The 14,061-nt window shown below is 40.6% G+C and overlaps 1 protein-coding gene across 1 annotated transcript in view; it reads left to right on the top strand.

Annotated features, from left to right (window-relative positions):
- Positions 1–5,831: 5,831 nt before the first annotated feature.
- col5a2a (collagen, type V, alpha 2a) overlaps positions 5,832–14,061 on the top strand; it is a 38,135-nt gene continuing 29,905 nt past the window's right edge. The window contains exon 1 of the mRNA XM_071482620.1: positions 5,832–6,077. Coding sequence (XP_071338721.1) covers positions 5,987–6,077 — 91 coding nt within the window. The 5' untranslated portion in view covers positions 5,832–5,986. The remainder of the gene's footprint in view (positions 6,078–14,061) is intronic.

The raw sequence follows: 14,061 nt of genomic DNA on the forward strand, positions 1-14,061 counted from the left end.
CTGAATTGACGGTTTTTGAAAGCTCCAGAAATTGTTGGGCACAGGCCCCTCCTCCAATTTCAATGTTAGGAGAGCATAGAGGAAGAAGGTTTCTGTAGCTATTTGACCATCCGACAGGCTGTTCTGGTGAGACATAGCTTTACAGTTAATGGTCGCAGCTCAGTATCCCTATGATTTTTTCCATAATGGACAGTGGCGTTGGACAAAAACAAAACAAAAAAACCCAAACCATGATTGGCCATACAGGCTTATGCTCCTTCTTGGCCAGTGCGTTCTTTCAAGGAATGTTGTCTGGCGTTGCCATCCCTGCTCAAGCCAGGATGAGAACAATCTGTTACACAGACTTTTATTTTGTTATATGATAGTCTGTGAAGCAGGCTTAGAAGAGTGCTCAATAAATAGTTATTATTAATATTATTATCATCGTGCAGCAGTGTCAGATATTTAGAAAAATGAACATCCTCCAGAGGTTTCTTTTTATCTCTTTGTGAATGTTTGACAGGATCACATATTCTGAAATACAACATGGAGGTCTGCATTTTACAATGGGCACCATGTGCGTTCCATCTGCGCCGACATTCTTCCTGTCCAATCCAATTGCTCAGTTTACAAGACAGCAACAGGAGTAAAAGGAATTCCGGCTTGTGGATCAAAAAGTGATCTTTGAAAATCCTAGGTGGAAATGATGCTGGTTCTTGGTAATGGACAACTATTTTATGAGGAAGTTGAGCTTTCTGGTGGTGTGTGAGAGCTCTGGCTACAGAGTCTGTTGCAATATTTTGGCAGGCGTAGGCCTGGTGACTTAGACACTGCTAATTATTTCCATTCTCTGGTTAAGTCAGAAGCTAAGGTTACTTGGGATTGTATCAGAGAGGCAGTCATTGCATTGTTAATCTTTTCGATGCAAAACTTTTCATAGACATTTCAACACAACCTTCAGAAATGCTGTTTTAGAGCTTGGCCTCATTGTGCTTCAACTTTTTAAGGTGTTTTTAGGTAAATGAAATGGTGAAATGCCTATTCAGCATTGCTGCAGTAGCTGCTTTAGTCATCAACTTTAGGGACAAATGAACATCATATTAGAGGAGGAAAATGCGTGACGTATGCTGTGATGCAGTTAAAGCACAGTTATAGAACCTAGGGCTTTGGTTTGCAGTCATGAGATACATCCGCATTACAATGAAATAAGAAAATCCCAATAGGAGGAGTTTATTACTCTTGGAGGAGACTGTTGAGTGAAATTTAGGATAATGTCAGATGTCCCAGTCCCAGTTTTTGTTAACTACTTCCTTCTACTGCAGCCTTATCAAAATAATGTCCTTGGATCAAAATCAAGTTCTGCCCCTTTGAAATGCTGCACACCTAAAACAGACAAACCCAAACCCAGACTCATACCAGAGGAACAGCAGAGGTTTAACCAATAGAAAACACTATCAATGTTTCAACTCACAGTCTAATGAACTAGAGCGCTTGTTTATTGTATAATCAATGGTATGAGCAACAGTTTCCATGCAATAGCTCTTGTGGGCTGCCAGACATCTACTTGCCAAAATACTGTATGCAAAGCCCACAAGTGACACTAAAGTAGGAAAAATGTGTATTTGTGTATTTGTGTGTGTAAATGTGGTATTTTGTGGCTATCAGTTATGTATTTAAGTTGCTGAAAATGTGTGTGAATTAATGCATACACAAAAGCAAATATACAGTATGAGTTCTGTGCAGCCTCTATTCTGAGATCTTAACTGATTAACTATCTTGAGAAAAACAACTATATTCATTATGACTAAATGCATCAACCGTATCGTGAATTTTACTGTGAATATATTCTGGACTTAATGGTACATGACCTTCGAGATTCACGTTGGGCTACAGGAGCCTTCCCTGCACATGAAGAGTTATATCTGGATGGAGAAAAACATGTTTACCTGCACCACAACTGGTGTAAGGTTGTGGAAAAGCAGGTGCAGTGAAGACCCCCTCAATACAACTCTGACCTTAGCAATACCGAGACAGATTTACAAGCGACAAAAACAAATGAAAGGAAATATACTTTATTTCAGCCAAAATGCATTTTCTGCCTTGTTAGCAGTAGTCCACAATCTGTTTACCATTTGTTGAACTCTCCATAAAGAATTATTATATATATATATATATATTGTTCATGCTGTCTCACTGGAATGGTAAGTAAACAGCTGTTAATGCTAATGTTAGCTGTGTAGCAGTAGCAAAAACTTTAAGTGCCCCTTTGTTAATTTAGGTAGTTTTAAGTGTCAGCGTTATTGTAATCTTTGCCATGTTTTCACCATCAATTTAAGGTGGAAATTTCTTTATTGTCAACAAAATGCTGCCATTTCTTTTTCTTTTTCTTTCTCTTCGTCTTTGCAAAGCTGCTGTGCAGTTCATGCTGGATTAGCTTGTCTGCTGCTATCTTAGCAAACTTTTATGGGTAGGCAACATTAGTTTAGGATTAGTTGTTGTAGTAGTAGTAGTAGTTGTTGTTGTTGTTGTGTGTGTGTGTGTGTGTGGTCCATATTTTTTGGGAGCAAAGAAAGATCCAGCTCATCTTGTAAACTGAACAAGTGCTGTCTCTCTGTGTGTAATGTACAGGTTTTGTTTTTTATTTTACTTCACCACACAGCTACAGTATGTATCATCGTGTAGAAAAATCTGTTTTTTTAACATAACAATGTCCATTTTCTGGAGAAAAACACAGATATGCAGTGGTTAAAGGAAGCTGATCTTATCAATGCTCAGTCTCCATTCCAGCCACACTATTTATAACCCTGACCTGATACTCTGCTGCCTATTCCAGCCTGCACCATTTCATTCAGTCTGATCAAAACAATGGAGAGTTTTATTTTACAGTCCAGTCAAGGAGGCTCACAAGTATTAAGGCAGGAAACAGAGTTGGATAATAATCTCCAAACCCCCTCAAGTCTGAATTGTAATAATCCTTCTCTTTTTTATATTACTGTTGGTGATGACAGGATAATGATTGTACCTGACATTTGTTCGTGACTCTGTGCCTTTATGTAAAAAGAAACCAGGACTGTAGATTGCTCTGCTGCCTGTTAGACAGATTAGGGGATCCCCAAGACATGGATGTGCCTGCAAGACCCACATATTATGAAATTCTCCTTTAATTTCTTACGAATTGACTGATTAAGTTTGCAGTGGTTTATAGCTATGAATGTATAGTGTTGTAGCAACAAACAGGATTTGGTACAGTAACATTACTTTCCTGAAAACAAAGTAATCTGCACATAGTGGTTTAATATAATTTTAAAAATAGACACAGTCTTCCTCAAATTGCGAAACCGATATCATGTTCTTGCAGTGGTAATACAAATGGGAAATCCAAGCAAAGGAAACCTCAGCCTTTCCCTCAACAACAGTACAAATCATTGTCACCAATATATCTAGTTTTCGGACAGTGGTGTGGTTGGTGTATGGTTGTTCAAGTTGTTGAGTTATTTGTAATATTAGCAGGTTTTTTCTGGATTTATTAGTAGAGGCCACTTTATCATAGTTAGTCTGATGTCTTGAGTATACTTATAGTACTCCAGTAGTGTTAAAATCTACATTAAAAGTACTTTTTGTCTGCAGGTTCAAATTTAAAATAAGACCAGTGATGTTTTTCTTACTTATATTTTTCTTCCTTTCAAAAAATTCCATGAAAAGACCAAAACCAAACAATGAATTGATCCTACTGTCCAGATATAGCTTTTTTCCTCTACCACAGAGGATGACATGTTTTGTCATAAGCATGACCATGCAGTTTACTTTGAGTCATTCTCTCATACACCATCCCGCTACCATAAGTACTTACTACATAACCAAATGTGTATTAATCTCGGCTGAAAATAGTCCTTAACAAATTCACTATTTACTTCTGTTTGAGTAATATTTCCTAAAAACTTTTGTTTTAGGAAATTTAGACTCTTTTCAACAAGAAAGTACATAATTGGAACTTGTTTAAACTGTAAGTAAATAGAAAAGTATCCTGGTGAAAATACAGCTGCCCACAGAGTAAGTGCATGTTGCAAGGCACATTGACTCCAAATGCAGAATAATGGCGTTTCTAACCAATCAGCTGGAAAGCTAGCTTGTATTCAGACCCAAGGGGACAAACCATGATTTACACAAACTGATTCCCTGGGCACCTACACTCCCTTTGGCAACAGTCTTTATCATGTCAAAATCTTTGGCAAACAGGCGGCAGCAGGCAGTGTTAGCAGTGCCCTGATGTTTCCTGTAGTCTACAGTTTTTAGAGAAAATACAACTGATGCTTCTTGTGAGTCCTGAAGCAGAGGGACTCTGAATTGGCTGACCTGGTTTGTGGGCGTGGCTGACACAAAAACAGCTGTCTTTCTCATTAGCTCTGCTCTAGTCTTTCCATCCCCCCTCTACACACACACACACACACACACACACTGACTGATGGAAAGCCAGTTTACCTGATGTTTTTAACACCTTGGGAACATGGCACAGCTGTTTCCTGTCATACAGTTGAGGGTTAGTTGTGTGTGGCAAAATTTGGTGTCAGTTTAATTAGCTGAGTATAAAAAATGTAATCTAAATTAAATTGGCAGATAGATAGAAAATGTGTATTGAATTTATTTATTCAACCACATGTTTGTATCCAGAACCTATTGTTCCTAACCTAGATTCAGCAAAACTGGTGAGTCTTTCTCCTGTTTTTTTTTCCTCCTACGTCTCTAATTTTCCCACAGATGAATCAGTGCCTCCTTTACAAACCATTTCAGACACTATAACAGATTCCTCACTGTCTTTAGGGGGAAAAAAGGAATAGCTCATCATTCCAAGTAGTCCCTGACTCATAGTCAAATATGTGTCTGGCTAGGGCACTTATACAAACTAGCTCGTATGCAACTCAACAGGGTTTGTATACAAGCAACATATTAGATGTATACTGAGTTTACATCACATGTTCTGTGTGAATAGTGACAGAAAAACTTTAGATTGTGTTGAAATTTGTACATTTATTATGACACTGTAGGTTAGGGACAAGATTAGGGGGTTTAAAAACCTCATTGGTACAACACGGTGAAGTAATATGCATTGAAAATACCAACAGTTTATATTATTCCTAGTTTAATGTTGCACTCTTATCAGATGTAAAGCTCATGCTGACAATGTGGGAAGATTCTGTGTCCTCCACATAAGTCAAGAGGTGCTGACCTGAGATTTCTCTCTAAATTTACTCCCTGGATTCCCTACGATGACCACCTACTGTTGTGACCACCCAAAGTGACTGTCACACACAGCTCTGCACTTTTTACCCAGGACAGTCTAATTAAAGAGATTGTATAAGCAAACAAGTCGACAAGCAATCTTGTGTGCTACAATTTCTTCACATCAATTTCAATTCATCAGAAAAGAATAGAATTGTAAAACTCTATTCTTACTTTTAATTACCCTGTAAAAAGGGATTCTCAGCTTACTCTGTCTCTCTCGTTTGGTGTCCTACAGACAGCAATAAAACAGCGCTTTTATGATCGTGCTTAGCAACCACCTCTGAAGAGAGGCAAAAATCAGTGACATCTTCAAACAAGCAAAGTTGTTTTTCCTTATCAGTTCACTGGCATCTCTTTTGTGCGGTTATGAGTTAAGACTATTAGATTTTGAGGCAGCTACACTCACAGAAAGAATCACTGGAAAGTATGAGAACTTGTGAACATGGGTGTAGTTCTCCCACAGCCACAAAAGCCTGTGAGAGGATGGTTATGGGAGAGGGCTGACAAAAGGGGGAGGAAAATTAGGCTGGCCAGCATTCTTCTCATTTAAAGCTGTAACTACACGAAAAAGCACTCACGCAGTCTGGGCTGGGTCTGCTTGCTGCTTACAAGGAGAGACACTCTAGTATTCATGGTGGTGCAGTGATAACCTGAGCATTTTTTTTTCTTTTCATCCCTTTTTCCCTTTGCTTTGCACACCAGGAAGGCTCATGTCTTTCTTATAGACATGATGAGCTTTGTGCATTTAAGGACTTTCCTTTTTCTGGTGGTCTCCGTAGCTCAGGTTTTGATTGTTACATGCCAAGAAGGGAACAGTGGTAAGTGAACCCCTCTGCTGTTTATCTTTACACCTAATCGCTGTTGGTTACAATGTGTGAAGTTTGGCTGACCTTCGAACAGTACCTTTTTGTTTGTGCTTGTCCAAACTGAAGCAGAGGTTGGCTTAAGTCCCAGTATTTTAAAGTAATTTACAGAGTGAGCTTTTGATGAAGGGAGAAGTTATTTTAGATAAGGCAGATTTGTTTGAAAACTGTGTTTTCCTACATTATGTGTTTGTTGTGTTGTGCAAAAAAATGTGAATTCTCCTTGTACATTATAACTTAATTTGTTCTATTGCTGCATTAAGAATTGCGGTTTTCCGCTGGATACGTAGAAACAGCACGGAACATGGACAATAAAGTTACATCTCTGGTGGGGAAGATCAAGACAAACCGTGGTTGGTCGCTGAAGAGTCTGTGTAGCTCAGAGAAGATTTAAAAGAGATGTTGAACAGCTCTAGTGTGGATTATCTGCAATTGGCAAATGAGCCCTGTATGTCAGGAAACAGTCCCATGGACATCTGTCAGTGATTGCAAGTGATGTCACCCTCAGGCACTGAAAATGTGCAGCGGAGGGAAATGAGCACCTTTGCGGTTTTGCACGACTCCAGCACCACTCCACCACTTTGGAACATTCATTAAGTGTTACCACAACCGTTTTTTTCCCTCCCACCTTCGGACTACATCGTACATCTGCGAAAAGAATTTCAGCACCAGAACTCGTGTGCCTCTGAGGGAACACAGGCTGCACGTTAATTCAGGGCAGATGTGAGGAGACGTGAGAAGCAGAGATGCTGTTGGAGGCTGTGGGGCTGCTGATGTCTTCAGCTGGCAACACCCAGAGCTGGAACACCTGAGCGCTCTTGTTTTACTTGAACTGTGCTTCCCCCATTTTTTTCAGCTGTGTGCGTGTTTGATCTCGTGTGTCGTCACAGGGGCTGTGTTGTTTCTACGTATGATGTCATGGCCCCCACTGAGAACTGGAAAGATCATTTGATGGGGCCCTGGTGGAGTTTGGTGTCGAGCAGTGCAGTGCAGACAGTGTTGTTTTTTTTTTAAAAGCTGTCATTCCCTCTGGATAATTGAAGTTTTTCTTTCATTATATCATTAACTGAAAGGAGCTGGCTTCACTCCTGAAGTTCAGTTTTACACAAAGCAGAGACAGTTGTGTGAAAGTGTGGCACCGGACAGAGCGCCACCCTGTGGTGAATGCAGCACAGGGCCCAAAACATGTCTCACACTATTTATGGAGAAATAGTTTCACACTAATACTGATTTGAGTAATGGGGAGACATTGCATTGACATTGTCACCGACGTTAACATAAGATTTCAAAGATACAAGAAAGAAGATACAACTTTACCAACCTCTATAGCACTGTGCTGTTCTGACATGAGCAGAGAAATAGATTGTGAATTAATATTTGTTTGTCTGAAGTTCAAGAGTTGTTAGAGGCTCCGTGTCTGTCAGCTTCTCCACCCTTGTTGAGGAGCTGTCTCTGTCCATATTTGTTCATGTGGAACAGCAGAGTGATCCTACAGGCTTCCTCCCATGGAACAGTGGTGGGTGAGGTGATTGCATTTCGACCAAATAAAAACAGTGGAAAGTTCATGGTTTTTGTGGACTAAGGGAAAATGTGGTTCACCAACGTTTTTGGGACAATGTACTGATGTGTGCGTGTGTGTGAGGGGGCGGTCGAGGCCTGTTCCACACGATGACCATTTACATTTGTATGGAATGACTTTCGATGTGCGGCTTTCTTGGTATTTGTGTAGCTGTGTGAATAGATGTAAGATGCCAACCAACCATGTGGGGCGGAGGAAAAAAACTGTATCAGGCTGTGCACGTCCAGAAAGATACTTAAAGCACTTACAGTGTGGGGAACACTGGCCTGAAGTGTGATATTGTATATTACTCCATTTAACTGGAACATTGCAAACTGAGTGTGGATGAATGTTGATGAAACAACATAATTGTAAGCAGACCCACAATCTAAGAAAAGTCTAAACAATGTTTTTCAGTCTTTTCAGAGAATAAAAAGAAGTCAGCAGATTCTGAGGGACCAGACCTAACACTTAAAACATGTTTCAAGCAAATGTGGAAAGCTTCAGCCAGTGCAGTTATACAGCTCAGATGAAAGTCATATGCCTGCACATGTGCACAAAGTTTGCTTGAAGAACATAAGTTGGCAAATCAGATCAAGGAGCAGACTTTAAGCTTGCAATTGGAAATGGTGACGCCAGCATAGATTACTTGGATAAAAATACAGAGTAGCCTTCATACAAAAACCTACGTCCTATATTAGAAGAAATAACAATATTTGGAGTAAGGTTTGGGGATGTGAACATGGAAAAAGGAAAAAAAAGAAGCAAAAGATCATTGACTCCAATAACAAAAAAACAAGAGTCTGTGCCCAGAGTTTAGCCAGAGAGAATCAAGTCTGTGTGTGTGTGTGTGTGTTACATTACTCCTCCCAGACACTAACATAGCTGTAAAACATCTTCAAAGATGCCACTTAGCGCCTAACATCAAAGAGACTAAACACTCAGTCTTTGTGAAACCATGTGACTGACTTTAGCCTCTCAGCCGAGTCACATTTGTCTCATCAGCACCAGGTTTTTGACAGTTATCACAGCCAAGAACCAACAAAATCAACTCAAAATAGTTTTCCCTCACTGAGAGAAACTCACAAGCTGAAGGCAAAAATCTGGTATTTCAAATCAACAAACCTACATTAGGTCAGTCTGTCCTCTAAATTGGTTCCAGTTGTTGTTGCCACATCACTGACATTGCAACAAATGGGCTGTTTTCTACCAAAGCTGAAACAGCCAAACATGTGAATTCAACCAGGTCCACAGACGGCTTTGATTAGAAACACATGCTGCATTTTTGAGCTATGACTTGATTACACGCCTCTTTTCTTCCACAGTTGAGGGGGGGTGGGGACCACATTGTCTTGAGTTTGAGGAAGTTTTATCAGTTACCTGATGTGCGGCATCTGCCACTGAACCTGGGATGTCCTGGTAGCACAGGCGACGGGACTGATAGATTTTTAATGCATCCTTTGCCTGTGAGGACGGCTCTATGGGAACTACTTATAAACTAAATTATTGCAGTCAGCAAATGGAGGCGTGGGGTGGGGGGTGGGGGTGGAGGGGATGACTTCCAGATGTTAAAATTTGGCAGTATATGGAAAATATTTTTTTTATTAAGTCTCAGCGATAGTTGGAAGGGGAGGACGTTGAATGACTGCGTTCTGTAAGACATCATGTGCCAACACTACTATAAGGTGACTTGAACACAGATAGATATGGTTTGCCTGAGAGCACGTTAGCGCCCTTATCTTTACACTGAACACCTCCACATGGTTCAAGCTAAAACAACTATTTGTTCAAAAGCTGTGCAATTACAGCTCCTCCTGTCAGGTTTCCTGGTGCTTGATTGGCACTTGCTCACCCGTCTCCCCTGTGATCCTCTCAGCTGGTCCATGTGGGAGGATGACAGGGCGGAGCTTAAACACAGAATGGGTGGGGCTATGCTGCAACTGTCGTCATTTCATTCGGATTAAAAATGTGCCAGCGCTGCTACTCATGCTATTCACAGAACAAGAGGTCGACCAGTAAATTTGCATATGATGTGTCATGATCAAACAAATAAAACTAATTTCACTGTTCAGATACAGGAGTGGATTCTGCATCCCACCATTGTACCCTTTAAGTGGCACGTAAGGCTCAATTTACATGTCAGGAGGAGCTACTTGGCCCCTGTAGTTCTGGGGCTGAGAGAGGATTTTTCCCACATTGGTAGTACAGAAGTAAATCCTATCTAACTTCAGGAATCCTATCTTAAATAACTTCATCCTATCTTATCACATGTTAGGAAATCCCAAATACTCCAACATCAGTTATCAGCTTTTGTGCCCGTTACCTAGCAACTGATGCTACTTTTCTCATCTTGCTGAGGTGCTTCTGTAACACTTTAGATTTGTCAAAAAAATGAGTGTTTTATTGCCAAGCTGCAACACATGAATAAGTTCTGCCTAAAAGCAATAAAAAAGGAGCCATAAGGATTCAACATGTTAGCCAAGTGGTGGAAAAGTGGAGGTTAGGACAAGTAAACGGTTCCTAAAGCTAGGAGAGTTTATTTAAGATTTATAGACACATTGACATAGAAACTATTAATCTGTAAAGGCTTTTCCTTAAGTCAGACCCTAACACTAATTACCATGGTTACAAAACAGTTAAGCTAGGATCTGGATACAGGAAGTTTCTGTCTTACAGCCCCCGATGATGTCATCAGGGCTGAGACTTTTTGTTTTTGATGAAGTCTGTTTTTCAACCTGGAGATTTAGAGTTTGAAAGAAGTCAGCATATACCAGGCAGGGAGGGTCTAAAGAAAGACACTAGACAGTTGCATTATGGGAAATGTAGGACCCAGTGTTTTAGAAGTTTGACTGATTCTGAGGGTTAAAGGGTATCTTATCCTTCTGCTTTCACCACTCTGTCTTTAATCTGTCTCTTATCACTTGTCTTGTTGGAAAAGCCCTTTAATCATTCAATAAAAAGTAATTATTGTTGATTGTCATTTATCTCAACATGTAAAAAGTAATACTGTCAATCACTGAATAGCAGGAAAACAAACCCAACTGCCATCACTGGTCACAGTGAAGTTTTCCTCAACAGTGTTGAGACTGTTTAAACAGCTGGTTGTAGTTTTTCCAGGGGATCAGGAGGACTTTTGCCCTCTGGAGCTTATCTTCTGTAGGTTGGCAGGCCTGAGTGTACCTTAGCCCCCCTCTCGAACATGTTCTCTGTCTCCCCTGCTGACAATTTCAAAGGTGCCATAATTGCTTTAAATCCTCCAATTTTATGAGAAGTTATGTCCCATCTGTCCAACTCTCTCTCTGTGGTGAAGCGTTTTCAGCCAGGTGATGATTCAGTAAATTAGATCACAGTTGCTGTTGAGTAAATTTGCAAATTGTCAGAAATAAAAAAATATTGTCATAATAGGAAATGTGTGTTTGAGTCAGAGCTGAGCTTTAGAAAGACAACACTGTACAGCGGCCTTTGCCTTAAATATAATGGTATTTTAATGAAGTAATAATCATATTTTATATTATAAAAGTCACCTTCTGAAGGCAACATTAATTCATAAAGTCTTAAACATGTGATAATATTGTCTGCCGGATACTCAAACACTATGCTTTCCTTGTTTAAATGCCACAAAATGGTGTCTGTCGGCCACAATTGCAGGTTGTGGTCCAGCCTAAATTCTATGTTACAGCTAGGTTGTGTATATTACAGCTTCTGAGCGTGTACAAGTGGAGCTGCATGGGTGACAGTGGGTGACAAGGGTTAGCAATGTGGCCTGCGATATGTTTAGGCCCTTAACAACTTGTTGGACAGCTGATTGACTTAACAGTGAAATGCCTCATGTAAGTGCCGTGAAGTGCCCGGAGGTGGTTGTGAATCCAGGTGGTCCTCCACCAGCAGAGCGCAAGCAGCAAGAATTACATTACTGCAGTCTGTTAAATGCAATAATATTAAATTATATGGTCTTTTATGAATTATTACGCTAAAGTTAGGAGTTTAGTTCCAGAAACATAAAAAATAAACTTTATGTTGATGGTGCGTGATGGATGTCTTGACTGACTTGGACCCAGTCTGTTGAAATTCCTGTCGAGACTTGCTCACCTGGTCTTATGTGTTTTATATTTCTACACCACATCAGTGGAATAAAGTCTTACAGCAAAGACAAAATGAATCACTATAATGAATGTACAATGGTCTGCTATAGTACAAACATGGACATTCACCAAGAGGCTCATGTTCTGAGGAAAAAATATTAGGCTTAGTAGAGATCCAACACACATAGTGCTGCTGTCCTTACTGTGCAACACTGCCAGATCTCAGCAGAGGGTATGATGTTTCTTGAAATGCTCTGCAATCACAGTCACACTGTGCGCGAGGCAGATACGGGTATTAGCTGGCAGCAGCGGCAGGTTTGTGAGTCCTGTGGAGCGCGGAGTAAATCACATGTGATGAAAAGATGAGTTCTTGGTCAAACTTTGGCTGCAGACGTCACACAGATCAACAGGAAGAAAAGTTTGGCTGAGGAGGTTCTAGGAGTAGCTAGGAACTTTTTTTTTTTTTCATTAGATCATCGTCTGTTGCATCAGAACGTCATCGCTCACTGAGGCTTCTGTGTGATGGATTTAAAACATGTCCAGTAGGGAAGTAAGTCAGTCAGTAAAAAGAAGGGTGCATTCTTCTAACACAATGTGAGTCTGTGCTGCCCCTTACCCACTGGCTGCAGTATCCAGTCAGTGTTCCCGAACAGACGCTTCTCACATGGAGCCAGACCGACGAGATGTGGAAATGTCTGCCTGTAGCCGGTGACTCATGGCTGCCATTTAACCTCGATGATTTCACTGCTGCTGCAGAGAAGAATCCAGGAGAGCTGCAGTCACTCAGAATGATTTAAACTGGCAAAGCTAACTGTTGACTATGAGACGATTTAGTTTAATTTCAAGTTGCCAGCTAGCACTTGCTCCCCAGTCTTCGCGAGCATCCTCACTGCTCTGTGTTTGTAGCTGTTTACACGACATTGTGGAAAGTTAGAAACATTTCAGCCAGGAGAGCAACAAATCCACATGCTGGCATGCTAATTTATAGTTTACTAGCTTTAAAATTATATCCATATGAGTGACATCAAATACTAGCACTTTGTATTTTTGTAAATATACTTCAGAATCAAAGCGAAGCCACATAGGTTTCCCTAAAGAAACAGTATCCGGCAGAATGACCGTGTAATTGCTGTGTTGTATAGACATTTTCACTCAGACTTCAGTTAATCAGCCACACCAGCAAATACCTGAGGTTTACACAGCTTGGTCTGTGTTGTGCATCACATCATGCCAGTATTTATTTACCTGAGCAAAATTTAATTAGGGCTCCATGGGCTCTAGCCTCTTATTTAGGAGCATAAGCTTTAAATATGGGGCAAGACAGGAGGGGATAAAAGATTCACTTCATCAGGACAAAGCACCGGCACAGCTGCAGATGAGAGTGGAAAGAACAGGGGGATGTAAGAGAAAGGAGGAGGAAGAGGACACAGAGGAGTCAAGGCAAGGACAGAGGATCAGAGCTAAAGCCAAACAGAGAGAATGTGAACGGGTGTGGAAAGAAGAGGCAATGTGAAGGAAACCCAAAGGATTGTTTGGTGCATGTCAACAAGGGCAAATGCCTCTGTGTACATCTCAGCAGAGTGGTCCAACTCCAGCACAGGAAGTCATGTCAAACTGGAATTTCCTCTGGAACAGCGCATGTTTCAGCTCGGCTTGTTGTTAATGACCATTGTGATTCGTGCTCAAGATACTGTACGACAGACATGGGCTGAAAACAGTGTTTGCTTTTTTCAAATTACTTTTTGACACTGTAACAACAGTTTCTTGCATTTGTTAAAATAATGTCAGGGACAAAAGTAAAAGATTCGTGCACTGATGCCAGCACTGATGCTGATGATCAAACACATTAACTTTACAAAAAGTCTCTTCACTTTTCTAACAAACGAAAAAACAAAATCTAACAAAATTAGGTCAGCTGGCGATTAGTTCTGTAGAATTGAAGAAAACTATGATTAGAGCCATTTTCTGCCCTTTGGGAGGAGATCTCGTAGGCTCTCACAGCTGGTTATGACATGGTGAATAAAGTATGCATCTGTTACTGACAGAAAGGAGGAGCAGCAGCAAACAAACTGCAACAGATCTGCCAAGAAATAATCCAGCGCTTGGCACCGCTGCACGCTCTCAAGATACGAGTAAAAAAAGTGCTGCACTGGTTGTTGCATTTTTGTCGTTTGCTATAATGTCACATGGACATGTTGGGAAATAAAACCCTCATACTTGTCTCATTAGAGAAATGCAGGTCTGTGTGTGTGTGTGTGTGTGTGTGTGTGTGTGCGTGTGTGTGTGTGTGTGAGAGAGA

Source organism: Trachinotus anak, unplaced genomic scaffold (genome assembly GCF_046630095.1).
Source record: "Trachinotus anak isolate AG129_WGS33_773 ecotype Australia unplaced genomic scaffold, CSIRO_AGI_Tana_v1 ptg000001l, whole genome shotgun sequence".
Lineage (NCBI taxonomy): Eukaryota > Metazoa > Chordata > Actinopteri > Carangiformes > Carangidae > Trachinotus > Trachinotus anak.